Here is a 21,255-nt window from a genome sequence, read left to right on the forward strand (position 1 = left end):
TATGGCATTTTATAGCAGGATTTTTGCTCTGGTTTTCTTTATTAGGTTTAATTCCAAAATACTGAGGATTCATCTGCTTTTATTATCAATGTGTGCGGAATGCGTTTTTGGGGTTTTCTGTTTTTATGCATCCTATAAAACTGAATACAGGTCTTATTTAGGTTCCAATAGGCTGTAAGCTGAAGTGCTGTGAGCAGATGTCCAGATTGTAGCGGCTAATCAAGAAAACAGGATTTCGTCACATTATTTTGTCCATGCTGCTGTTCCAGTTTCCTCTTCAGTCACTCCAAAGGGTAAAATAAGTCATTGAACTCACCTTTATCAGTGCAGCCATGCGTGTTTACTTAACCTATAGAAACCATGAATTGAATGATGTTTTCTTTTCCTCTACCATGCACTGTGGTTGTAAATGTTTGATGGTTGTTGGGTTTATTTTCAGTCTGACGGGAAAAAAAATCTTTAAATAATTGTTACCAATTTGAAAATATTCTGGTGAGTCAAACATCTTGTGTGAAACTGTAGCCTAATTATGCAAAACTAAAAGAGCAGCAATGTGGTTCATAAAAAGAGGAACACAGAAGCGAAATGTCTGTTGGTTTTATGTGTTGATTTGTTTTTGGTGTGTGATTTAGTGCATGCAGTACTTCATCTGTAGCCACCGTTATTATCTCATGAATCTCCAATAAAGGTAGTCATGTGTACGTATTATTGTTTTGGGCTTGTTGCTAATCGCGTGGCGATTCTTTCCATCTCATTACATTAAAGCAGACAGAAATAGTGTCTTTCATTCCCACATAATGTCTTGTCAGTATCTTTATTTTTCATCGTTTCCTCTCTTACTGAATAGGGAAACCTGTGCAATATAGATGTGCATCAACATTAATATTATATTAATGTTTTTGTATAAATGGCTGAGTGACAATCTCCTGAAACGTAAAAAAAAAAAGAAAGTAATGCATCTGCCCAGTTAAACACCGACTACCAACCCGCCCAACCTACCACACACACACACACACTCACTCTTGATTGAACTTCTATCTTTGTGAAGAATTTATTGACATAAGACATTGTGCAGCCCCTGACCATGACCTTAACCTTCACTAGGAAACCTCAAGTTCTAACCTCAAATCCAGGGTTGAACCCTGTCCTATCCTGAGGTAGAAGGCCTGAGTGATCCACTGATCACCAGTGGATTGACCCCTTCATCAAGTTCACTGAGGGTTCATTGATCCAGGCTTTGTTTTTAAAACAACCACTCTATCCCCAACCATTTACCCTGAGAGGCCCTGCATGGACAGTCTGCCCTGAACACATCTGCCCTGGACCACAGGGTTAGCAGCCTCAGCAGGGAGGACATTCCCCAGGACTCCGGGATGCAAACTGACCAGGCCCCCGAGCCAACTACACTTGACAAGGGGTGGCGGCTCCGTTGAGCTCCTCTTGGATAATTACCTAATGATTCTAAAGTTATTTAATGATTTGAAAAAGTACTCTTAGATAATTAGAGGCTTTGAAAAAATTGGAGTGAAAAGAGCAACAGAAAACATCCACCACCAGTGATATTGAGTCAAAACAGATCAATTAGTTACAGTGGGCCAAATGAGGACCAGGCAGGTCGTTGCCCCACTTCCAATGTCTGTATTTCACATACATTTTAATTTAATATGTGTAAAACTACAGCATAAATATGTCTCATTTGTCTTTATTTCACTTTAGATTTAGAGTTTTTATTAATGAATGCATAATTAGAGGTTTTTTTAAGGTAACAGTGGTTTGATGCAGCGTTATCCAATACCATGGCATCAGTGAACAATGGGAAATTAATCCTGACATGGACAGAACATGAAAAAATAGAAAATCCAACCTGGAATCTTCCTGATTGTGCTGACCTTAGCTGAGTCCAACAGCTCTAAATGCCACAAATATCCCACCTACTGGTCCCGCGTCCCACTGGTTCGAGAAAATTTTGAAGACAAAATACTTCTTTTGGAACATTTAGTGCCAGGACATAAAAGTGCCTCATTAAAGGTGATCTCATGTGTCCCAACGGTGGAGGGGGGTTGGGAAGAGTCCTGCCAGGAGCCCAAGAGAGCAAAGTGCAAATCGGCAGATGACGAAAGGAGAGGACAGAGATCACAAGAACCGTGACACACACCTATCTAACCACACATTAAAGAGCTCTCAGGCTGCTCACCTCAACACAACCCGGCAGTGTCACGTCTGCGGACTGCTGACGGAGCTCAAGGCTGAAGACTAAGTGAGTACAATCTCATTCATGGCTCCTTCACTTCAATCTGATGCGAGGTGCAGATGTGCGAAATGAAATCAGGGAGATTCAGTTACAGAGGATGGAAAACTTTCATTCCTTTTTCATTCAGGCAGAAAAGGTTTCCCAGAATGGAACAGAAACTTAATTAGGTGTGTTAATTAAAGTTGCATGTGTCGCATCAATACTCCTGCTGTGAGTGACTCCTATTGATTCAATTAAAACTTCAAATCAATAGAATTGGAGGTGACGAAAAGCTCCCCAAAGACAACAGAAATGTTGTTTGGTCTCTATATGGTGGTCCCCTCACCTGTAAGCTATTTTTAGATGCTTTACTTTCTGTTTTCATCTCAAACATAGTTGAGCTTTATTAAAATAGTCCCTAAAATATTAGTTGATCTCATCAAATTGACATCTGAGATGATCAACACACACACAGCACAGACAACAGAACGAGGTCACTCTAGAAATGAAAGAGTTGTCTTTGTGTGTATGTGTGTGTTTGTGTGTGAACTTCTGCGGGGTCATTTCGATTGGCCTTATCCCGTGTTTACTTTATTTAACTTGAACCAGAGTGACTGCTGATAATACTCAGTATGGGAAGGTGCTGCAGGAACCCACAATTCAGAATCTCCGCCCCACATGTTTCTGCATTCAGAGCAGGGTTTGTGTGGTTCTATTACAGTTGAAATGTAAAAAAAAAACCTTCATCACCAAAGTTTTATTAGTCATGAAGGTTTTTGTCTCCATGATTTTAAACATTCCTTTTATTTCCTCCTAAAGTGTCTTTGTTTGAAGCTGTATTTAATACAACTATAAAGATAAAGTTCTGGGTCTTGATCCAGCAGGAACCATGAGGTCTGTGGGGTCTCCCAGCGTAGTGACCCGCCGGAACGTTAAAGCTCATTCAAACCAGATCTCTGGTAAGCTCGTTTACGTCTCAGCTGCTGTTTTTAAAGCTGCTGCTTCATCACAGCATGAACGTTCCATTTCAGTTTGTAGCCGCTTGAATTGTTCTCCTCTTTTTGCAGGGGTGAATGATAATTCTGTGCAGGAGGAGGACCTAAAGCTGTGGCAGAAACACGCACAGGTGACCCTTTAACCCTTCACACACTCTCCCTGCTCAACATGATTCATTTAGGAACACGTGTAGGTGATGAGGATTAAAATTACACTTACCTTGTTTCCTCCTGCAGGAGTTGAAGGTGAAGGTTTTGGAGCAGGTTCAGGATCAGCTCAGCGACCTGTTAGACAAAGCTCTGATTGAAAACGTTCCACCTTTTTACCAAAAACAGCCAGCAGCTAATGGAACAACAACACACCCATCATCCAGGTCAGGAGGAGGCCACAGTTACTGTCATTGTTGTTTGCTGCCATGCATTTTCCTCCTATTAATGCCATTAAAATGTTTGTGTCCATTATGATGCCACTCTAGATCCCAGAGAATGGACGACGGCAAAGTTTTTATGGCCAGGCCGTCAGTTTTGGAGTGAGTGGGACGAAAAATATGAAATTCATTCCTGCAACTGCATTTTCAAGCCCAATATATGTGCAAATTAATTTGAATAGATTAGGTTAAAAAAACAATATCTAATAATAAATTGCAAGCACAATAGTTAATTATACTATAGTTATAATATTTTTCTGTACGTTTCATAAAATTGAAAGATCCTACCTCTGCCTCTATCATTTTAAAGGCAGTGGCACTCAACATCCAGTTATATGCAATATTTATGACTGAGATGACTTGCTGTTGCGTGTATTTGTGGATTATAGATTATAAAAACCATTAATACACTGAAATGATGCAACCTAATTATTTACTCTATGTTCTCCTTTATTAGCGAACTGTTTGAGATCAGCCACATCAGGACCATCTACCACATGTTCATAGCTGTGCTGCTCATCTTCTTTCTGAGCACGTTGACTGTGGACTACATTGACCAGGGCAGGTCTGTGTGTGTGTGTGTGTGTGTGTGTGTGTGTGTTTTGACATGTTCTGCTCTGATAGCACCAAAAGCAGATCAGATGATTTTGAAACGGCGCAGTGGTGTATAATTCATCAACGCTCCCTAACTCACCTCTGCACCTGGGAACAGGGGGCCGTGCCATTGCTCCTGGTCCCTGCCCTTTATTCTCTCCTTTTAGCACCATCCATCATCCATCCATCTATTCTGTGTCAGTGTTCATCATTAACTTTGTCTTTTTTCCAATGTCCTCCGTACTCAATTAGCTTCATTCATGGATTTTATCTATTTTTATCTATTTCAATATTTACAACCGCTGTTCACCCAGTTGACATGTTGGCACAGATGGGGCCTGGAAATTGATCAAACATCTCAAGGTGCAAGCAGGAAATGATGGAGCCTTCTCTAAAGGAGAGTGTGTAATCAAAAGGATTAGTGATGCGTTAACTTGCCTGATGATTCAGTGTGACGGTAACTAAAACACACCTTTAAAAATAGAACTCAAGTGCGTAATTCATGCCACACAATAAAGCAGCCTGAGTTTCTGTAGCACCATATTTATTCAAAAAAGACACGACCAGACAGGATCGTGTCAGAGGTGTCAGAGGAGTCAATATTTATGTAACGTTTGCATGAAATGAAAACATCAAAGTTGGCATCTGTGTCATTTGGGAAGAAAGTGATGACAGCAATTTAAGTCAGGAATGAATCCTATGGTACATATTTGCCTGCAACTGCAAAGGTTTTTCATGTGTTTTGGGTAGTTTGCATGCAGGCGTGGCTGGTTGAACTGAATGTGAAAGATGATCATTGATTTCACAGTAATGAAACAAACCTGGAAAAGTTGATGAACGGTGAATCACAATCACTTTAACCCCTGGGTATAATGCTGCATCTCTAATTATGTTGCAGAATATACACAAGTCCTATTATTGTTGAATAATTTCATCAGCAGGGACCTCTGTCTCTCTCTTTCTATCTTGAAAACTACCTTACTCATCCAGGGGGAACCGAGGTGGTCAAAACAGATGAAAATTATGCTGAATTTGATTTACAACAAACAACAACTGATGACTCTAATGTGTAAATTCTGCCGGGGACAATTTTAGCTAATCAAAACATTACACACTCGTTACGGCTCATTCTTCAATGCCGCACAAATAAATTCAGATTCAAAAGCCAATGTTGGCATTAAAAAGGTAGAATGTGGGGAAAAGTGTGCGTTGTATTAATGTCCACGATGGCTTTAGATTCTGCCTCTCGAAAAATAAGGGAGAAGGATAAAATGAACTCCCCCATTTACTCTTTCTTGATGCTTTCATCCCACATCAGCAAGCCCTCAGACCCTCTCTCAGTACTATATTGATTTCTAATTTACTGGCCATTATATTTTGCCGCTTGGGTTCCTCGGTTGAGGTTGGGTTAGTGTCTCACAGGTTAAATGACTTTCCCTCTCAGTGCTCTTTGCTATACATTTTGGCCCCTCATTACTCACCCCTGTTGCATCCCGTCGGCCTGTATTTTCTCTCTTTTTCATCTTCTTTCCTCCCCTCCCTTTTCTTCTCTTATGCTCTGCGCACGCAGACGCACCTCGTGGCTTTGGAGGTGGAGCTGTCCCGTATCCAGGAAGTGAGCAGCCACCAAAGGAAACGCATCGCTGAGATTCTCAATGGGATGATGAGGGACCTGAGTGAGTTCAGCACCATTGTTGGAAACAGAGACATCAAGCTGGTGAGTGGGGAAAGAGTGACACTCATGCACTTCACTCTCAGTTTGGTTATCTTGGAAAATGGATTTTGATCACACGGTAGTTTGTTGTGACATCAAGGTATATTTGCAAAGGAGTTTGGCAAAACATGACAAAAGATGCTCTCAAACATAGAATAAAGCAATGAAGCATCCATGACAGGAACCGTATTTGGGTTAAGCAATCAGCACAGCCCCCAGAAGGGCACATCCATGAGCACAAATGGCCCGGAGGCGTGCTCTATCCCCCAGGATCGCGTCAGTAAAGGTGGAGGAGATACCGGCAGACAAGTTTACCAGGACAGGTGGAAGAGGCCGTAGGAAAGAGACAACCCCGCAGTCTGGAGATGTCGTAGAGAACATTGTGCTGCCTGTAACAGCCTCCAGCGTGAATGGTGTCTCAGTGACGGTTTTCCAGATAGCCTGATTGCTGTTGGGTCGGAGGATGAGGTTCTACCATCCACTGTTAAACCGGGTGCTGAAGCATGCTTTTTTATCCACTTCCACTTCTATCCCTTTCCTTTACGATTCTCAATCCAGTCATCAGTGGATTCATTTTTAATCCAATTAGTCCATCTTACATTACTTTGTTTTCACCAAATTACACTTTGGTTTTAATAAATATTTCTCTCATGGAGATCTAGGACGTGTGATGTCAGTGCTTTCATTACAGTTTCTCTGATCACTCATATGTGGCGCAAAGGCTGATGGGCTATTGGATATCTGCAGAGTTTGACTAAAGCCTTGAAGTATGACAAAAGTCAGATAGAATACAAGATTCAACATCTCTTGCATTGCATAGATCAGACACCCCCCCACCCCCACCACCCCCTCCCAAATCTACATTCAATCTTAACAACATTTCTGCTGACCTCTCACTCTTCCTCCTCCTCATTCGTCTCCAGCCTGTGGAGATCACCGGCGCGATCGAGGAGGAGTTCACCGTCGCCCGTCTCTACATCAACAAGATAAAGTCAGAGGTGAAATCCATGGTGAAGCGCTGCCACCACCTGGAAGCCCTTCAGACGGAGTGTCACCGCAAGATGGAGGAGACAGGCAGAGAGCTGTCTTCATGTCACCTGCTCATTTCACAGGTGTGGTGCAGCGAGGGAAGGGGAGTATCGATGGAGAAATCAGCACATTTTGCACTGTTTTCAGCATCACTCTCAAGAACTTAGTGTCAATTTTAATTACCACTTAAATCCCCTTCATTTGGAATCTTGAATCATGGTACTTTTTGCTAGCTGTTTGCATTTTATTAATTCGCCTAATTTACAAATGAGCCTATTTACTTCAGACTAGATTATATTTTCTCTTCCTCTAAGAGGACTCCTCTTCATCAGCCTGATGCGTCTGCAATGCTGCGTTTTAACTTTCAGCACGAGGCAAAGACTCGCTCACTGACTGAGTACACGCAAAATTTGGAGCTGAAGAAAAGGCGCTTGGAGGAAAGCTACGACTCCCTGAGTGAGGAGCTGGCCAAATTACAAGCACAAGGTAAAACAAGGAACAATAGAATCATCAGACTTCTTTCTAGTGTCAGAAGTACAGCAGTGACTTTCACAAGATTTTATGTAACAACAGTAAGATTCAGATGAATCAGATGAGAGATCCCTTAAAGGGAGGTCAAAGCATTTGATAGCCTCTGTTGGTGGGCTGCAGCAGCAAGGAAAGGAGCCACTCTTACCCTTATTATTGGAGACAGGAAACTGGAAAGAAGATAAAATGAAATAAAAGTCTCCTAGGCCAGAATCCTTTAAAGATAGTTTACACAAAGAACAGTTCAATAAACATTGTGACCAATGTGATTACAGAGGAGAATTGTTTTTTTTAGTGCTGATAATAAAATCGTTGACATATTTTCAAGGTCACCCAAGGAAGAAAGAGCATTTATTCACTATTTAACATAAAGTAAAAATATTGAAATGCTCCTATTGGCAAAGCAGATGATTTATGGGTCGACGTACGCAGGTGCTGGAGCAGATCCGCTCAATAGCTTTCAATAGAGATGTTGAAATTAAAAACTGCAGCTCTAAAGATTTCTTATATTCAGATTCTGTTGACTGAACAGCAATAGCGCCGTCACCTTTTTACCCCAGGGTTAGCATTTTACACCCACCAAACTGCAGACTGTAGACGCCAGTTTGAATTCCAAAACTAGGGTTTACATGAGAAAATGGCATTTCAGCTGACTATAACAGAATGTCAGTGCATTTCATTTCCACTTCACAAGGACTGATAGAAGGTGACTCCTCACTTGCAGCTCTTTTCAGGTTTCAACAGACAGTTTCAGCCTGGAAATGTTGAAAAAAAAAACCTGAAATAAAACAGAAAAAAAATCCACTCAGTGGCTCCTTAGAGGCTCGTAAACACCTCATGGCACCGGCAGGAATATATGAATAATAGATTACATTTTAAATTTAAATTAATTGAATGAATTTATTTTGAATTAAAGTAACTCCTTGTCTACTGAGTCCGACTAACTCATACTGAAGTCCCTTTTCCCTGATGTATTGATTAACCTGTTGCTTTAAAGGCAGGTAAATCAATTTCAGACATACTGTTGTCTGGATCCAGTCAGTCCTCCGGTCATTAAAGAAGAGGATTAATACAGAGAGCAGCAGGTCGTATCGATCCCACAGTTTGATATGAGGTGGGGAGCTTGTTAATTTAATTATGAGATGCCAGGAACAGCACTGTGTTAACAGCTGATCACATTAGCGTGGCACAAAAGCCGCCATTGTCAGTTAAAGATAACGCTACACCCAAGGCACCGCTCAGAACACACTGACCTCGCTGTCAGGAGTAAGGTCACACACACCTCTTTTCATTTTAGGGACACACTCTGCTTGGTTGTGCTGCTCCATTTCTGTTTCATGTTCTGTGTGTGTGTGTGTGTGTGTGTGATTTTGGGTGTTTAGAGACCATGTCGGAGCTAACAAGGGGAAAGAATCATTCAGCTGTCCAAGAATCATGTGATATAAAGGTAATTATGGCTGCAGATCAATTTATTTGAATTCCTTTATCACACCAGCTCATCACTGATCAATGTCGGAGTGTGTTGAGATTTGAGTTTTGTTTGATAAAGACTCAGGAAGGACAAGATCAAAATAAACACACAGAAGACAGATCTGAGCATTATATCCAAGCTAATAGTGTCTACAGAGGAAGATTAATGGGCCAGTGAGAGGAGGTTTATAGAGTTTACTTTTGTGAAAATGTCTCACTGGTTATATCACCATGGAAACACATTACCTGGTCCGCTTATTATCCTTCCCTGTGAGATGCTTTGAAAGCTAACTGTAGGGAACATTTGTGTGAAACAATGACACTTCACTTTAAACTGTAAATGATTCTTTTTTAATAATAGTGTCATTTTCACATATATTATTATTATTTGCTGCTATTTTATACAGTTAAATGATGGTGTGTTGATTTTTTAGGGAGGAGCAAGCTTGTGCATGGAGGGTGGAAGGTTCAAAACAAGGGGTCAAAGTTCAGTGGTGAAAAGTTTGCCCCCTCATCAGTGGATCAGATTAACCAAGCTGAATAGAAGCACGATAATAAGAATAGAGCTGGTTTATAAGCAGAAGGAATCATGGCTGCGTCTATTTTTAAATGATTTTTTGGTGTGGATGCACCGGAATGATCAGAGTGATCAGAGGGTTACGTGTTCATCGAGGTTGGAAATATACAGCTCTCGTCATTTGCTCGTGCACACGTTTGTTTCGTCTGTGAGTGACTGACATGCTCGTCTCCCACCTCAGCCTATTTAACGGGGTGCTCTCAGCATCCAGGCCCATGTGGGTCTGCACGCCCGCAGGTGCACCAGTGTGTGCAAACGTATACGCTTGTTGTTTCTTCATTTTGTTTTCCTCTTTGTTCCCACTTCCGGGTACCCCTCTCTCTCTCTCTCTCTCTCTCTCATTCCACATGCACTCCTTTCTCTTGCCATCTTCATGTCTGCACCTCAGAGGGCTCTGGAGCAGCAGATGGAGTCGCACCGTGAGGCGCACAGCAAACAGCTTGGCCGCCTGCGAGACGAGATCAATGAGAAGCGGAAGATCATTGACGACTTAACTGAGTCAGTACTTCATTGTAATTCCTCACCTGTTCTGACACAGATTAGTCAGTCCACTCCTCACTATGTGTGTGTGAGTCAAGACAATTACTGGTGTATGTCCAATAAAGCTTTAACCAAGGTGAAGGAGGTGGAGCTTTTTCCTTTCTATTGCCCTGTTTGGAATAGTTTTGGCTGTGTCTGTCATGTTAACATTGTAATGTATTTACAAAAGAGCTAACAGCTGTGGTCTTCCCCCTGTGGCGGATGTCTGTGGCTCTAATCTGTAATTCAACTGTATCCATACAAGCCAACTAGAAAGGCTGCATTGATGGATACACAGTCATGGTAGCTGGGTTCTGAACTCCAATTCTAGCTGCAGGAGGGTCTTAAACCCAAGTGTGTGGGTCTTATATGGTGTGCAAACTGCTTCAGGAAGACAGAGTCAAGCTGCTGCTGCTGCTGAACCGCACAGTGGAAAAGCCACCCTGCTTGCTGTGCGAAGTATCTGCAGAGGAGTTTAGGCCAACTTCTTCAGGGATTAAAGTACGCCTGGCGGTTGGTCTAGAGCTGTCTGGAGCCCCTCAAGTTTGCCAAACAGTAAAAGAAAAAGCTCAGGCTGTCGGTATTCAACCCTACTTTCATGAACACTAGCTGGGCTTTTAATTGTTGAACTGTCTTGTTTTGATCCCAGCTGTAACCAGGAGCAGCGGCTGGAGCTGGAGCAGCTGCGCTCTGACTACGAACACCTCAGGACGCAAGAGCGTCACAAGAGCCGACAGCTGGAGGATTTGACGTGAGTCTTGGCCACATTTCAATCGTTTCTCCACGTGGAGGCCTGATGCCTAGCTGCCTGTTTACCTTGGTGGCTCACTGTCATTCCTTCCTGTTTTTGACTTGGTGACTGTCAGATAATACGAGCGAACATAAGGCTAACCTGCTTAGAACTCTAGTATCAGACGAGCGGGCAGCTGGCTGCCGCCGCACGTCTCTGCAATGACCCTTCCCGAGCATTGCATCAGCTATGCAGATAACTGCTCGCAATCTGGGCAGCGGAGATTGTTGTGCATTCCTTATCCCACAAGTGTGAAGAAATGCACCTTTCTAGGACCCCCTCCATTTGTTGAACTGATCATCGTCCTGTGCGCTTGCAGATATCTCCATGAGCGACATGAGCAGTCAAAGCAGGACCTCAAAGGACTGGAAGAAACTGTGGTAAGATGATGTTTACACTTCATTTGGCACTCTCTGAATCCAGTAATGCCCCAATTACAGCAGACATGATTTTAAATGTCCTGCTCCCTCTCCCTCTCCCTCTTGCCTTGTGATATCAAAGGCTCGCGAGCTCCACACCCTCCACAGCCTTCGCAAGCTTTTCGTTCAAGACCTCTCCATTCGAGTTAGAAAAGTAAGTTGCACCTTCCCGACGCCCGGCTCGGCTATTTTAACAATGTTTATGCGAAAAATCTTCTCCGCTGTTTTATCAACAGAGCGCGGGGATGGAGCCAGATGACAGCGTAGGGTACATCACCCAGAAACAAAAGATTTTCTTTCTTGAAAACAACCTGGAGCAGCTCACGAAAGTTCACAAGCAGGTAGCAACACAGAAGGCTTCATAAGCAAGTTGTTGGCAGAGGAGGACTGTGGTGGGGGAAAATTGTCCCAGCTGGATGTATAAGAGAGGTATAAAAGAGCAGACTAAATTAAAATGCAGAGCACTGTGCTTCCTTGTACTCAATCTTCTCAGCAGAGCAGAGTTTACGCCAATCTAGAGCAGCAGGTGAAGTCAAGCCGAGCTCCCTTCAGGGAATAGGAAGCAGCGCAGGATAAAAAAGTTATTCGCATCCTGATAAACAATGAATTCAGCTTGGCGGTTCACACCAAAAACTCCCCCTTCCCCTCTCCCGCGCATGTTTGGAAAGATTAAACCCACGCATGGACAACATCTGTCTTCAATATTCATGGACTGGCTACAGCAGGGGGCTTTGGCGGTGGTGTCGCAAAGCGGGCCACTGGCTCGTAGGCTCGCGCTGGCAGATTGGTTTCGCGGCGTAGCAGTTTGTCAGAGGAGAAACCAATCGTCAGTTGGCTGCTGGAGACTCCATCCAATCCACCACATGCTGATATTGTAGGTAACAAGTTGGAAGCCATGGCCATAAATCATTGACCCCCGGTGGAATGTGATAAAGCTGGAAACAGAGCAGTGATGGTAGATATGAGTGGCTCAGCTCCTGTGCAGTGAGGCAAAAAAGTGCTTGGACACAAGGGTTGGTGTATTAGCATCAGCCTGTATTAGCTTCTGCGCTAAATCAGCATATTTTTTAAGGATTTCTCTGTAGCATGCTAAGCATGTATTGATATAGTGTAAATCAGGATAATGTATGTAATTGTTTTAAGCATGTGCTCTGCAACCTAAAATACATAGGGTGCCTTTTTCAGAGCAAAGCAAATATTAAGGAACTAAGTGCTGCAGGTTGGATCGTAATTTTAGTCTCGCTGGCAGAAGATAAATCAGTTCCCATGGTTTTGGTTTTTTTAGCCTTGGCCACCAATCTGCTTCAAAAGTGCAACGAAGACTAAGTGCTCATACTGCAGAACAAGCCTTCTTCCCAAAACGCCCAAAAAACAAATCAGTGAAACTGAGATTTGTTAACACATTCTATTTAGAAAGTATATAAAGAGCCCCATACCATAGTTGTTTATGGCGAATGCCCGTATGACATGGTTAAAAAATCATTATCAGTCACATGTACTAACATGTGTGTTTGACAGCTGGTACACGACAATGCGGATCTGAGATGTGAGCTCCCGAAACTGGAGAAACGTCTGCGGACCACCGCCGAACGGGTCAAGGCCCTGGAGGGCGCCCTAAAGGAGGCGAAGGAGGGAGCCATGCAGGATCGGCACCGCTACCAGCAGGAAGTGGAGCGCATTAAAGATGTGATGAGGGCTCGCTATCCTTTCCGTCGACCCCACGCTGCACAGATCGGTACGCCGCTGTGCACGGACGCAGCTTTTCCAAAGGAACCGTGGCCTACGTGTCACGGGGGTGCATGTTTCATTTATCCGCCTTCTCATTTTACGAACAAGAATTTGACATCAATTAGTGAGAAAGCTACACATAATTGTCAGTGCATTAATGTCCAATAAAGCCTAAATAAAAGCGCTCGCTCCGGAATGGGTTATGAAAGAATACTATTTATTCCATTTATTCGCTGCAACTCTAAAATATGAGAATTGAGCTCCTACTTAAAAGTTAAGGGGGGATAATGGATGTGGAGCTGTATACTAGTGTAAGAAAATTAGTTATTGATGCAAGTAGTTCTAAAATAATGATTTTCTTATCAGGATAAGACAGAGGAGACATGAAGGTCTATACTGAGGTCCAGCTGAAATCAGATTTAATCCTTTAGCTGTTCCAGCTTTAGCACTTGAAGGGGATTTAGATAGCAATGAAATAATTAAATGGAGGCTTTTATTTGAGTAAGAATCCCAGCACTCAAATGCATATGCATTTTGACTGCTCCCATTCACAAATATTCAATTTTAGGATGTTTTGAATATTACTCTGGAGATGTGTTGACATTCCCGGTTTAAACACACTTGACTGCGACTGATGTCAAAGAGCTGCGATGGAGGAGCTGTTGTGAAGAGCCATTTGGAGCACAGCAGAAACCAGGTTTTTTGTGCTGTCACATAAGTGTTTAAACCCCACATGGAAACAGAACGCTTTGTTTTCATTTTAGCTGTTTGAGTTCAAATCAAGCAGCGGGGGGTATTTTACTTTTTTATCTAGGACTGAGATATTTCAAATTAAGAGCATTGCATTTTAAACACTTGGTTTCTTCCCTGATAATCTAATTTGGTCAAAATAATTTAATATTTTCTGCTCAGATGGGTTTATTTTTGAATCTTTCACCCTCAGCCAAACCTGTCCGTCCTGGCCACTTCCCAGCGTTCTCTCCTGCCAACCCCTGTTTCCTCCGAGGCTACAGCGATCACCCCATTGCCTTCTACGAAGCCGGTTTCCACAGCAGAAAAAAGCAGGTGGCGCCAGCTCCCACATCACCGGAGGGTCGTTCCAGGTTAAATGAGACCAACGGCAACCAGGAGAGCTCAGACAAAACCACCGGGTCCCACGAGTACGAATCTCAGGACGACGTTCAAGACAACACGTGAGTATTCGTTTAAATGTGTGATGTAAATTATCATTTGGAGCGATTCCATCTCATCTTCCCATCCCATCCCGTCCCCATTCCCATCTCAGGCTGTGACCAATAGCTGTAACAGGAGTCAACTGCTGGACAGGACATTGATTTATTACCTTTTGTTTAGTTTAGTGTTGCCTTCTTTCAGTCGTTTCAATAAGCAGCTCAGTGTAGAAAGAGAGATCTCGAATCTTTGGAAGTGTGAAAAAACACGTTTGTTTTTTTTGCTGCTTGCAGGCTTCCAGCTGAAACGCAGAGTCAAGCCGATCAGTGCACCGCTGAGTTCCTCGATTCCGAAAACGGTGAGCCTTGATCAGATGAAGCCCATTTACATGGTGGGACGTAACGTGAGCCAGATTAGCGGGCAAATTTTCTTTTTCACACGGCCGTTATTGTTTTTTTTTTACACATCTCAGAGAGCGGCGGCTGTAAAACTGTGACTGCCCCTTTTGAAAGCACAAACAATGGCATCTGTTTTTTATGCTGTGTCCTTGCTTTTATAGTCCTGTAATTGACTCAGCCTGCAGGCTTGAACTGACCAGTGATGCTCGAGGGGGACAGCTCCAACATCTCTGGCGATAAATTTGTCATCCGCCGTCTGTCATTCTGTGGGTCCGGCTGGATGTTGTCTCTGATCATCACAGGATGACGCTGTTACACTCGAGGAGGCTCTGTCTGCTCCCATCAGACTCTGGAGGAGAAAGATTAGGCTGCTGCTGTCATTACTCAGACACAGAACGTGTCCACCTCAGCCGGAGGAACCCATGGTGACAGTCGTAGAGTTAAGGGTCGAGGCCACGCCTCTTTGCTTCTCTGGCCATATCGATAAACGTCAGTCAGCGCGTCGGTCTGCCGGCAGCTGCCTGCTTTGCATCAGCAGATGCGCCCTGAGCCTCGACGAACCCGCTAGGACCGGCGGCATTTCACATGTTCCTGAAATATTCGCATGCAGGCAGATTTCCATTGTGCCAGTTTGATTTTGACAGCTCTTTCTCAAATATGGCAAGTGGCATTTTGGAATCCAGCGCCTGCTGCCTGTGATGCGTCCTGGAGTCTGACTTTCCCCCTCATGGTCCGTCAGCAGCAATTTTCACTCTGGGACATTACTCAACTAAGAGATGTGAATTTTAATGAGCTCTCCGAGGAACATATCCAACAGACTCTTTTTTTTCCTCCACTAGTTTCCGTTATTGGAGTTTAGCCTTGACACAGCACAGATAAGGCTTCTCCCAGCCTTTGTCTTTTCTTTTTGAATTAAAATGCCTGAAGAATCCAGTGAAGCTCAGGATCCCTTCAGCAAAGCCGCCCCATCAAAATGAACTTTTCATTACCGCACTAACACATTCAAAGAGGTCAAATACGTTTTTTTTCTCAGTTCATTATGAAGGAAGAGCCGAGAAGACACATGAATGTTGTGCGAGGGGAAGGTTTTCAGGTGGCATTTGGTGCTGTTGTCCTTGTCTTTAGCATTTTGAAAGCTCTTGTGAATAAGAGGAAGTTCAGTGTCCTCTGTGTGAGGGGGCCCAGCTTCAGGTGTTGGGGGGGGGGGGGGGGGGGGGGGGGGGGGCTCATCACTTTTACAGTTTTACTTTTGCCTAATCGTCACAAACATTTAGCGGGCACGATGACCGTCACCACACCTTCTCAAATATGTATAATTCAGCTAATTCACCATTCAACTCATGTGGCTTTGAGCTGCGGAACTCGTGTCGCGATAAGATGCAGCAATAGGACCGCCAGTTTGTACTTCAGTCATCAATGAGCAGGCACGAACGCGCCGTGCAGCTGCTCGTTCCAAAGTCATCCATCTTTCCTGCTGCTTTTGGCCTGTTTGTGCTTCTGAGCTGTCCTCTGTTTTACACACCAACACGCTCCCCCTACTCACCGTGCACCTGTCATCCTCCTTATGCACCTCTTTCTGTCTGCAGGGAACGCCACAGATATCAATGACAACAGGTAAGACCGACAACCGCCCGCTGCTTTTGTCGACCACGTCAGTTTTCTACAGATAGATTAATTCCCTCTGCCGTCATCAGCTTGCATGTGTACATGAGATCCCTCTTTTTTTTTTGGAAAGCCCATTTGCTGCCTTCCCCTCGCCGCTGTATGTCTGCACCCGCCTTTGCCGTCGCCTCCGCCGTGTTTGGCAACAGTGATAAATGTGGCGACGAGGCGGCTGGCGTCCTTCCCCAGCACGCATTTAAATGTGAATTCTGTGTCTAGAACCACTGTCTGTGACAATCAGGACCCAGCCAAACTCTACGGCGTGCAGACAGGGGTGTTAAACAGCTATTAGCTCCAAACAGGTATGGAAAGAGGATTTCTGTCCCTCCTGTACGTAACATATGAATTAAAATAGAGCTCAGTTGTGGTTATTTGTGTAGTGTTGTGTTGCAAAGTGATGAAACTGTATTTAAAACTGACTGTATGTACAAAGAATGTTCAGGCTAAGGGTCTCCAGCTCTGACCACAGAAGCTATCAGCCAGAACCGCTTTGACAAAAGAATTAACAATAGCGGCGCACGTCCAGAAGCGCACATCCTGCAGCACAACCAGGAGTGAAGCAGACACTGACTTGATTAATTAATTAAGTAGAATTAATGGGAAAGGACATAATTAGAGGTTGACACAGTGACCATAGCGTTTCATTACTGCGCCGTGATGGACGCCACACCGACGCCGTTATACAACGCCAGAGGCCCTTACCTGTTGCGTAAATATTTGAGTTTCACAACTCATTTCTTTTTGACTAATGTGAGGGATCAGCTCTGCGTGATTTTGTTTTGTTTTAGGTGCGTTTTTAGTTTTTAAATCCCCAAATTTACCTGTATCAACAACTGGAGGGAAGATAACGACTACTTAATCCCACTGTTTTGTCCATCACTCATTTAAGTTTTCAGAACAAGCTAATTTACAGCGCTAATTGATTTTTATGAAATCATGTTGTTGTTGTCACCTGTATCCAGGTCTGTTAGATGGTGAACGTTCTGTTGCTCAGAGCTGGAGATTCTTAGTTCCTTTAAAGTGTATATTTGGGCTCAGACTTCTCCCTGGAAGTCACTCCCTGTGATGACTGCACAATGAAAATGCATTGATTTGTTTTCCTCTGGCAATATCAACATGACTCACTGGCAGTTGTCTCCTGCTCTCTGCAATTTCTGGCCCGCTCTCCGTCAGAAGTATCTGACTTCGGCTCTTCTCTTGTCTCTCTACTTCTCTCTCTCTCTCTTTCTCAGGCAGACATTCTTTTATTCTGCATGCAGCTGACCACTCTTCGTCCAGTCTTTCCTCCCCCATCCTTCTCCTTTTCCTCTCCTCTGCTTGCTCTTCTCCGGTCCCTCTTTCCTCCTTGTGTACTGCTGTGGAGTGTATATGGGTATTAGTAGGATCCCCGGCACGCACTGCATCTCAGATCCCTGGTCTGGCAGCTTTACACCCAGGCTGCCGCACGCACGCCACCCGTCACCACAGACAGAATGGTGGGGGTAATTGGGTGCAGTACTTCAAAGAACCGCCAGGATGCGCTATTTTTCTCAGTTAGGAAGTTACTAAGGATTATCGTTCGACTTGCATATGTAGCTGAAAAATCAACATGGAAACTGTGAAATCTGTATTTACACACTCGATCGTGCATGTTTGATGGTCACTTTTGGTCTACAGTGTTTGATGAAGAAAGAAAAAAGTTACTGAGGCAAAAAAATGTTGAAATGTTTTAGCCTATAAACGCCAGTTCAGGGGAGCCTGGATAGAGGGGCTGAAGATTAGTCTAAACAATTGTGTTTATTAGACTGTACAAGTTTAAATTCTTTGGTATAACTTGTTTTTAAAAAATAATGATGCCTCTTTAAAAACCACATTTGATTTTGTCTATTTCACACTACAAATGTTTAGTGAGCATTTGGTAACTGAGGGCGTCACGACTGACTTTCTTCACTATGTGATTACTATGGACACACCATTTCACATCACCTGCAGAATCTAAAGAAAACCTGTGGAGAAAAGTCCCTAAAGAGGTTTGAAATATGTTATATTCCATTTATGAAGTCCCGAGGCCCTTCCTGGGTGTGTCTCTTGCCGTTTGAGGAATCAGAAATTAACCTACCGGTATATAAATGTAGCTTCTCTTCTTTTCTGACCGGTCCTCAAATGAAAAAAAAAAAGAGAAGTTCTTTATTATAGTACCTCAATTGATGCTCACATGTTCAGTGACGACCACAGGGTTGGAACATCTGCCCTGTGCTGGTGTTTAGTGGACTGAAAACCTTCACCTGAAAGCCACGGTGCCATCGTAAAGACAATTTCAATCTTATCCCTCTCAGACGTCTGCCTGTCGGGGACCGATATTTAACCTCTGTCATGCCAACGCAGAAAAGAAATGGCAGGGTGATTATTTAAAAAAAAAGAGCGTAGCAACTATTTTTATAATGCTAGTTACAGTTGAAAATAAACTATATATTAATATAATTTGCTCTATTTTTAATTGTTTTTGTTGGCTATTTTTAATTTTATCGCTGTTGTTGAATGTGGAGCGGATCGACGTGTACGTATCGTGCACTGCCGTAGTTCTGGAATTATGTCACGAACGACTGTGTGCTCATGGGCTGCTGCCTTTCTGATGTGAGCCTGACAAAATGGTGGTTTTGCAGACCATGTCACACAGAATGAGGTCATAAGCAGAGGTTACCGTCGGCCATACGGAGCTGATAACCACCCTGACTTATCGCTCCGACACACTCTCAGATATAATGGCTCATCATGCAGTGAGGATTTGAACCTTCAACCCCTGAACAGTGACAGTATGACATGTCCTGTCCTTTTTTATATGTCTGAGCAGATAACTTGCATGACTGTACGCTGACAGTAAATTCACACCTCGCGCTCACGCTCGGCGTTGACCTCCAGATCAGCCAGTCAGGAGGAGAGTGTGAAGAGTGTTAAGTGTGCATCACAAGTGTGTATCGTGTATCGCTTCAGCTTACAGCCTTAAGAGATTTTAGGGTATCTTGGGTTTTTATGCAAATATATACTTTGTACTTTAATTACACTACAATCACTACTCATTGATAACTACCAGCAGATTGGTCACAAATGGGCACCAGAGGAGCAAAAAGCTCATCAGATTACACTTTACATCCTTTAATGACTTTTTTATGGCATTTTATAGCAGGATTTTTTGCTCTGGTTTTCTTTATTAGGTTTAATTCCAAAATACTGAGGATTCATCTGCTTTTATTATCAATGTGTGCGGAATGCGTTTTTGGGGTTTTCTGTTTTTATGCATCCTATAAAACTGAATACAGGTCTTATTTAGGTTCCAATAGGCTGTAAGCTGAAGTGCTGTGAGCAGATGTCCAGATTGTAGCGGCTAATCAAGAAAACAGGATTTCGTCACATTATTTTGTCCATGCTGCTGTTCCAGTTTCCTCTTCAGTCACTCCAAAGGGTAAAATAAGTCATTGAACTCACCTTTATCAGTGCAGCCATGCGTGTTTAACTTAACCTATAGAAACCATGAATTGAATGATGTTTTCTTTTCCTCTACCATGCACTGTGGTTGTAAATGTTTTGATGGTTTGTTGGGGTTTATTTTCAGTCTGAACGGGAAAAAAAATCTTTAAATAATTGTTACCAATTGAAAATTATTCTGGTGAGTCAAACAATCTTGTGTGAAACTGTAGCCTAATTATGCAAAACTAAAAGAGCAGCAATGTGGTTTCATAAAAAGAGGAACACAGAAGCGAAATGTCTGTTGGTTTTATGTGTTGATTTGTTTTTGGTGTGTGATTTAGTGCATGCAGTACTTCATCTGTAGCCAACCGTTATTATCTCATGAATCTCCAATAAAGGTAGTCATGTGTACGTATTATTGTTTTTGGGCTTGTGCTAATCGCGTGGCGATTCTTTCCATCTCATTTACATTAAAGCAGACAGAAATAGTGTCTTTCATTCCACATAATGTCCTTGTCAGTATCTTTATTTTTCATCGTTTCCTCTCTTACTGAATTAGGGAAACCTGTGCAATATAGATGTGCATCAACATTAATATTATATTAATGTTTTTGTATAAATGGCTGAGTGACAATCTCCTGAAACGTAAAAAAAAAAAGAAAGTAATGCATCTGCCCAGTTAAACACCGACTACCAACCCGCCCAACCTACCACACACACACACACACTCACTCTTGATTGAACTTCTATCTTTGTGAAGAATTTATTGACATAAGACATTGTGCAGCCCCTGACCATGACCTTAACCTTCACTAGGAAACCTCAAGTTCTAACCTCAAATCCAGGGTTGAACCCTGTCCTATCCTGAGGTAGAAGGCCTGAGTGATCCACTGATCACCAGTGGATTGACCCCTTCATCAAGTTCACTGAGGGTTCATTGATCCAGGCTTTGTTTTTAAAACAACCACTCTATCCCCAACCATTTACCCTGAGAGGCCCTGCATGGACAGTCTGCCCTGAACACATCTGCCCTGGACCACAGGGTTAGCAGCCTCAGCAGGGAGGACATTCCCCAGGACTCCGGGATGCAAACTGACCAGGCCCCCGAGCCAACTACACTTGACAAGGGGTGGCGGCTCCGTTGAGCTCCTCTTGGATAATTACCTAATGATTCTAAAGTTATTTAATGATTTGAAAAAGTACTCTTAGATAATTAGAGGCTTTGAAAAAATTGGAGTGAAAAGAGCAACAGAAAACATCCACCACCAGTGATATTGAGTCAAAACAGATCAATTAGTTACAGTGGGCCAAATGAGGACCAGGCAGGTCGTTGCCCCACTTCCAATGTCTGTATTTCACATACATTTTAATTTAATATGTGTAAAACTACAGCATAAATATGTCTCATTTGTCTTTATTTCACTTTAGATTTAGAGTTTTTATTAATGAATGCATAATTAGAGGTTTTTTTAAGGTAACAGTGGTTTGATGCAGCGTTATCCAATACCATGGCATCAGTGAACAATGGGAAATTAATCCTGACATGGACAGAACATGAAA

The 21,255-nt window shown here is 43.0% G+C and overlaps 1 protein-coding gene across 1 annotated transcript; it reads left to right on the forward strand.

Annotated features, from left to right (window-relative positions):
- Positions 1-2,105: 2,105 nt before the first annotated feature.
- On the forward strand, positions 2,106-18,209 carry LOC115246772 (kinesin heavy chain-like). The gene is made up of 21 exons (XM_029826073.1): positions 2,106-2,257; positions 3,112-3,189; positions 3,298-3,356; positions 3,463-3,599; positions 3,702-3,755; positions 4,111-4,240; positions 5,818-5,964; positions 6,885-7,073; positions 7,359-7,476; positions 8,901-8,965; positions 9,954-10,063; positions 10,734-10,835; positions 11,194-11,254; positions 11,376-11,447; positions 11,530-11,634; positions 12,812-13,028; positions 13,965-14,214; positions 14,485-14,549; positions 16,176-16,203; positions 16,471-16,553; positions 17,484-18,209. The coding sequence occupies exons 2-20, from the start codon at positions 3,120-3,122 to the stop codon at positions 16,541-16,543; spliced, it is 2,052 nt and encodes a 683-aa protein (XP_029681933.1). The 5' UTR covers positions 2,106-2,257; positions 3,112-3,119; the 3' UTR covers positions 16,544-16,553; positions 17,484-18,209.
- Positions 18,210-21,255: the final 3,046 nt, after the last annotated feature.

Source organism: Takifugu rubripes, chromosome 19 (assembly GCF_901000725.2).
Source record: "Takifugu rubripes chromosome 19, fTakRub1.2, whole genome shotgun sequence".
In the NCBI taxonomy this organism is placed as follows: Eukaryota; Metazoa; Chordata; class Actinopteri; order Tetraodontiformes; family Tetraodontidae; genus Takifugu; species Takifugu rubripes.

Excerpts from the sequence above, each read along its gene's own strand:
- LOC115246772 (XM_029826073.1), top strand. The coding sequence starts at position 3,120 with ATGAGGTCTGTGGGGTCTCCCAGCGTAGTGACCCGCCGGAACGTTAAA. Across the intron at positions 5,965-6,884 it reads GAAACAGAGACATCAAGCTG|CCTGTGGAGATCACCGGCGC; the intron begins GTGAGTGGGGAA and ends ATTCGTCTCCAG. Across the intron at positions 10,836-11,193 it reads CGACAGCTGGAGGATTTGAC|ATATCTCCATGAGCGACATG; the intron begins GTGAGTCTTGGC and ends GTGCGCTTGCAG.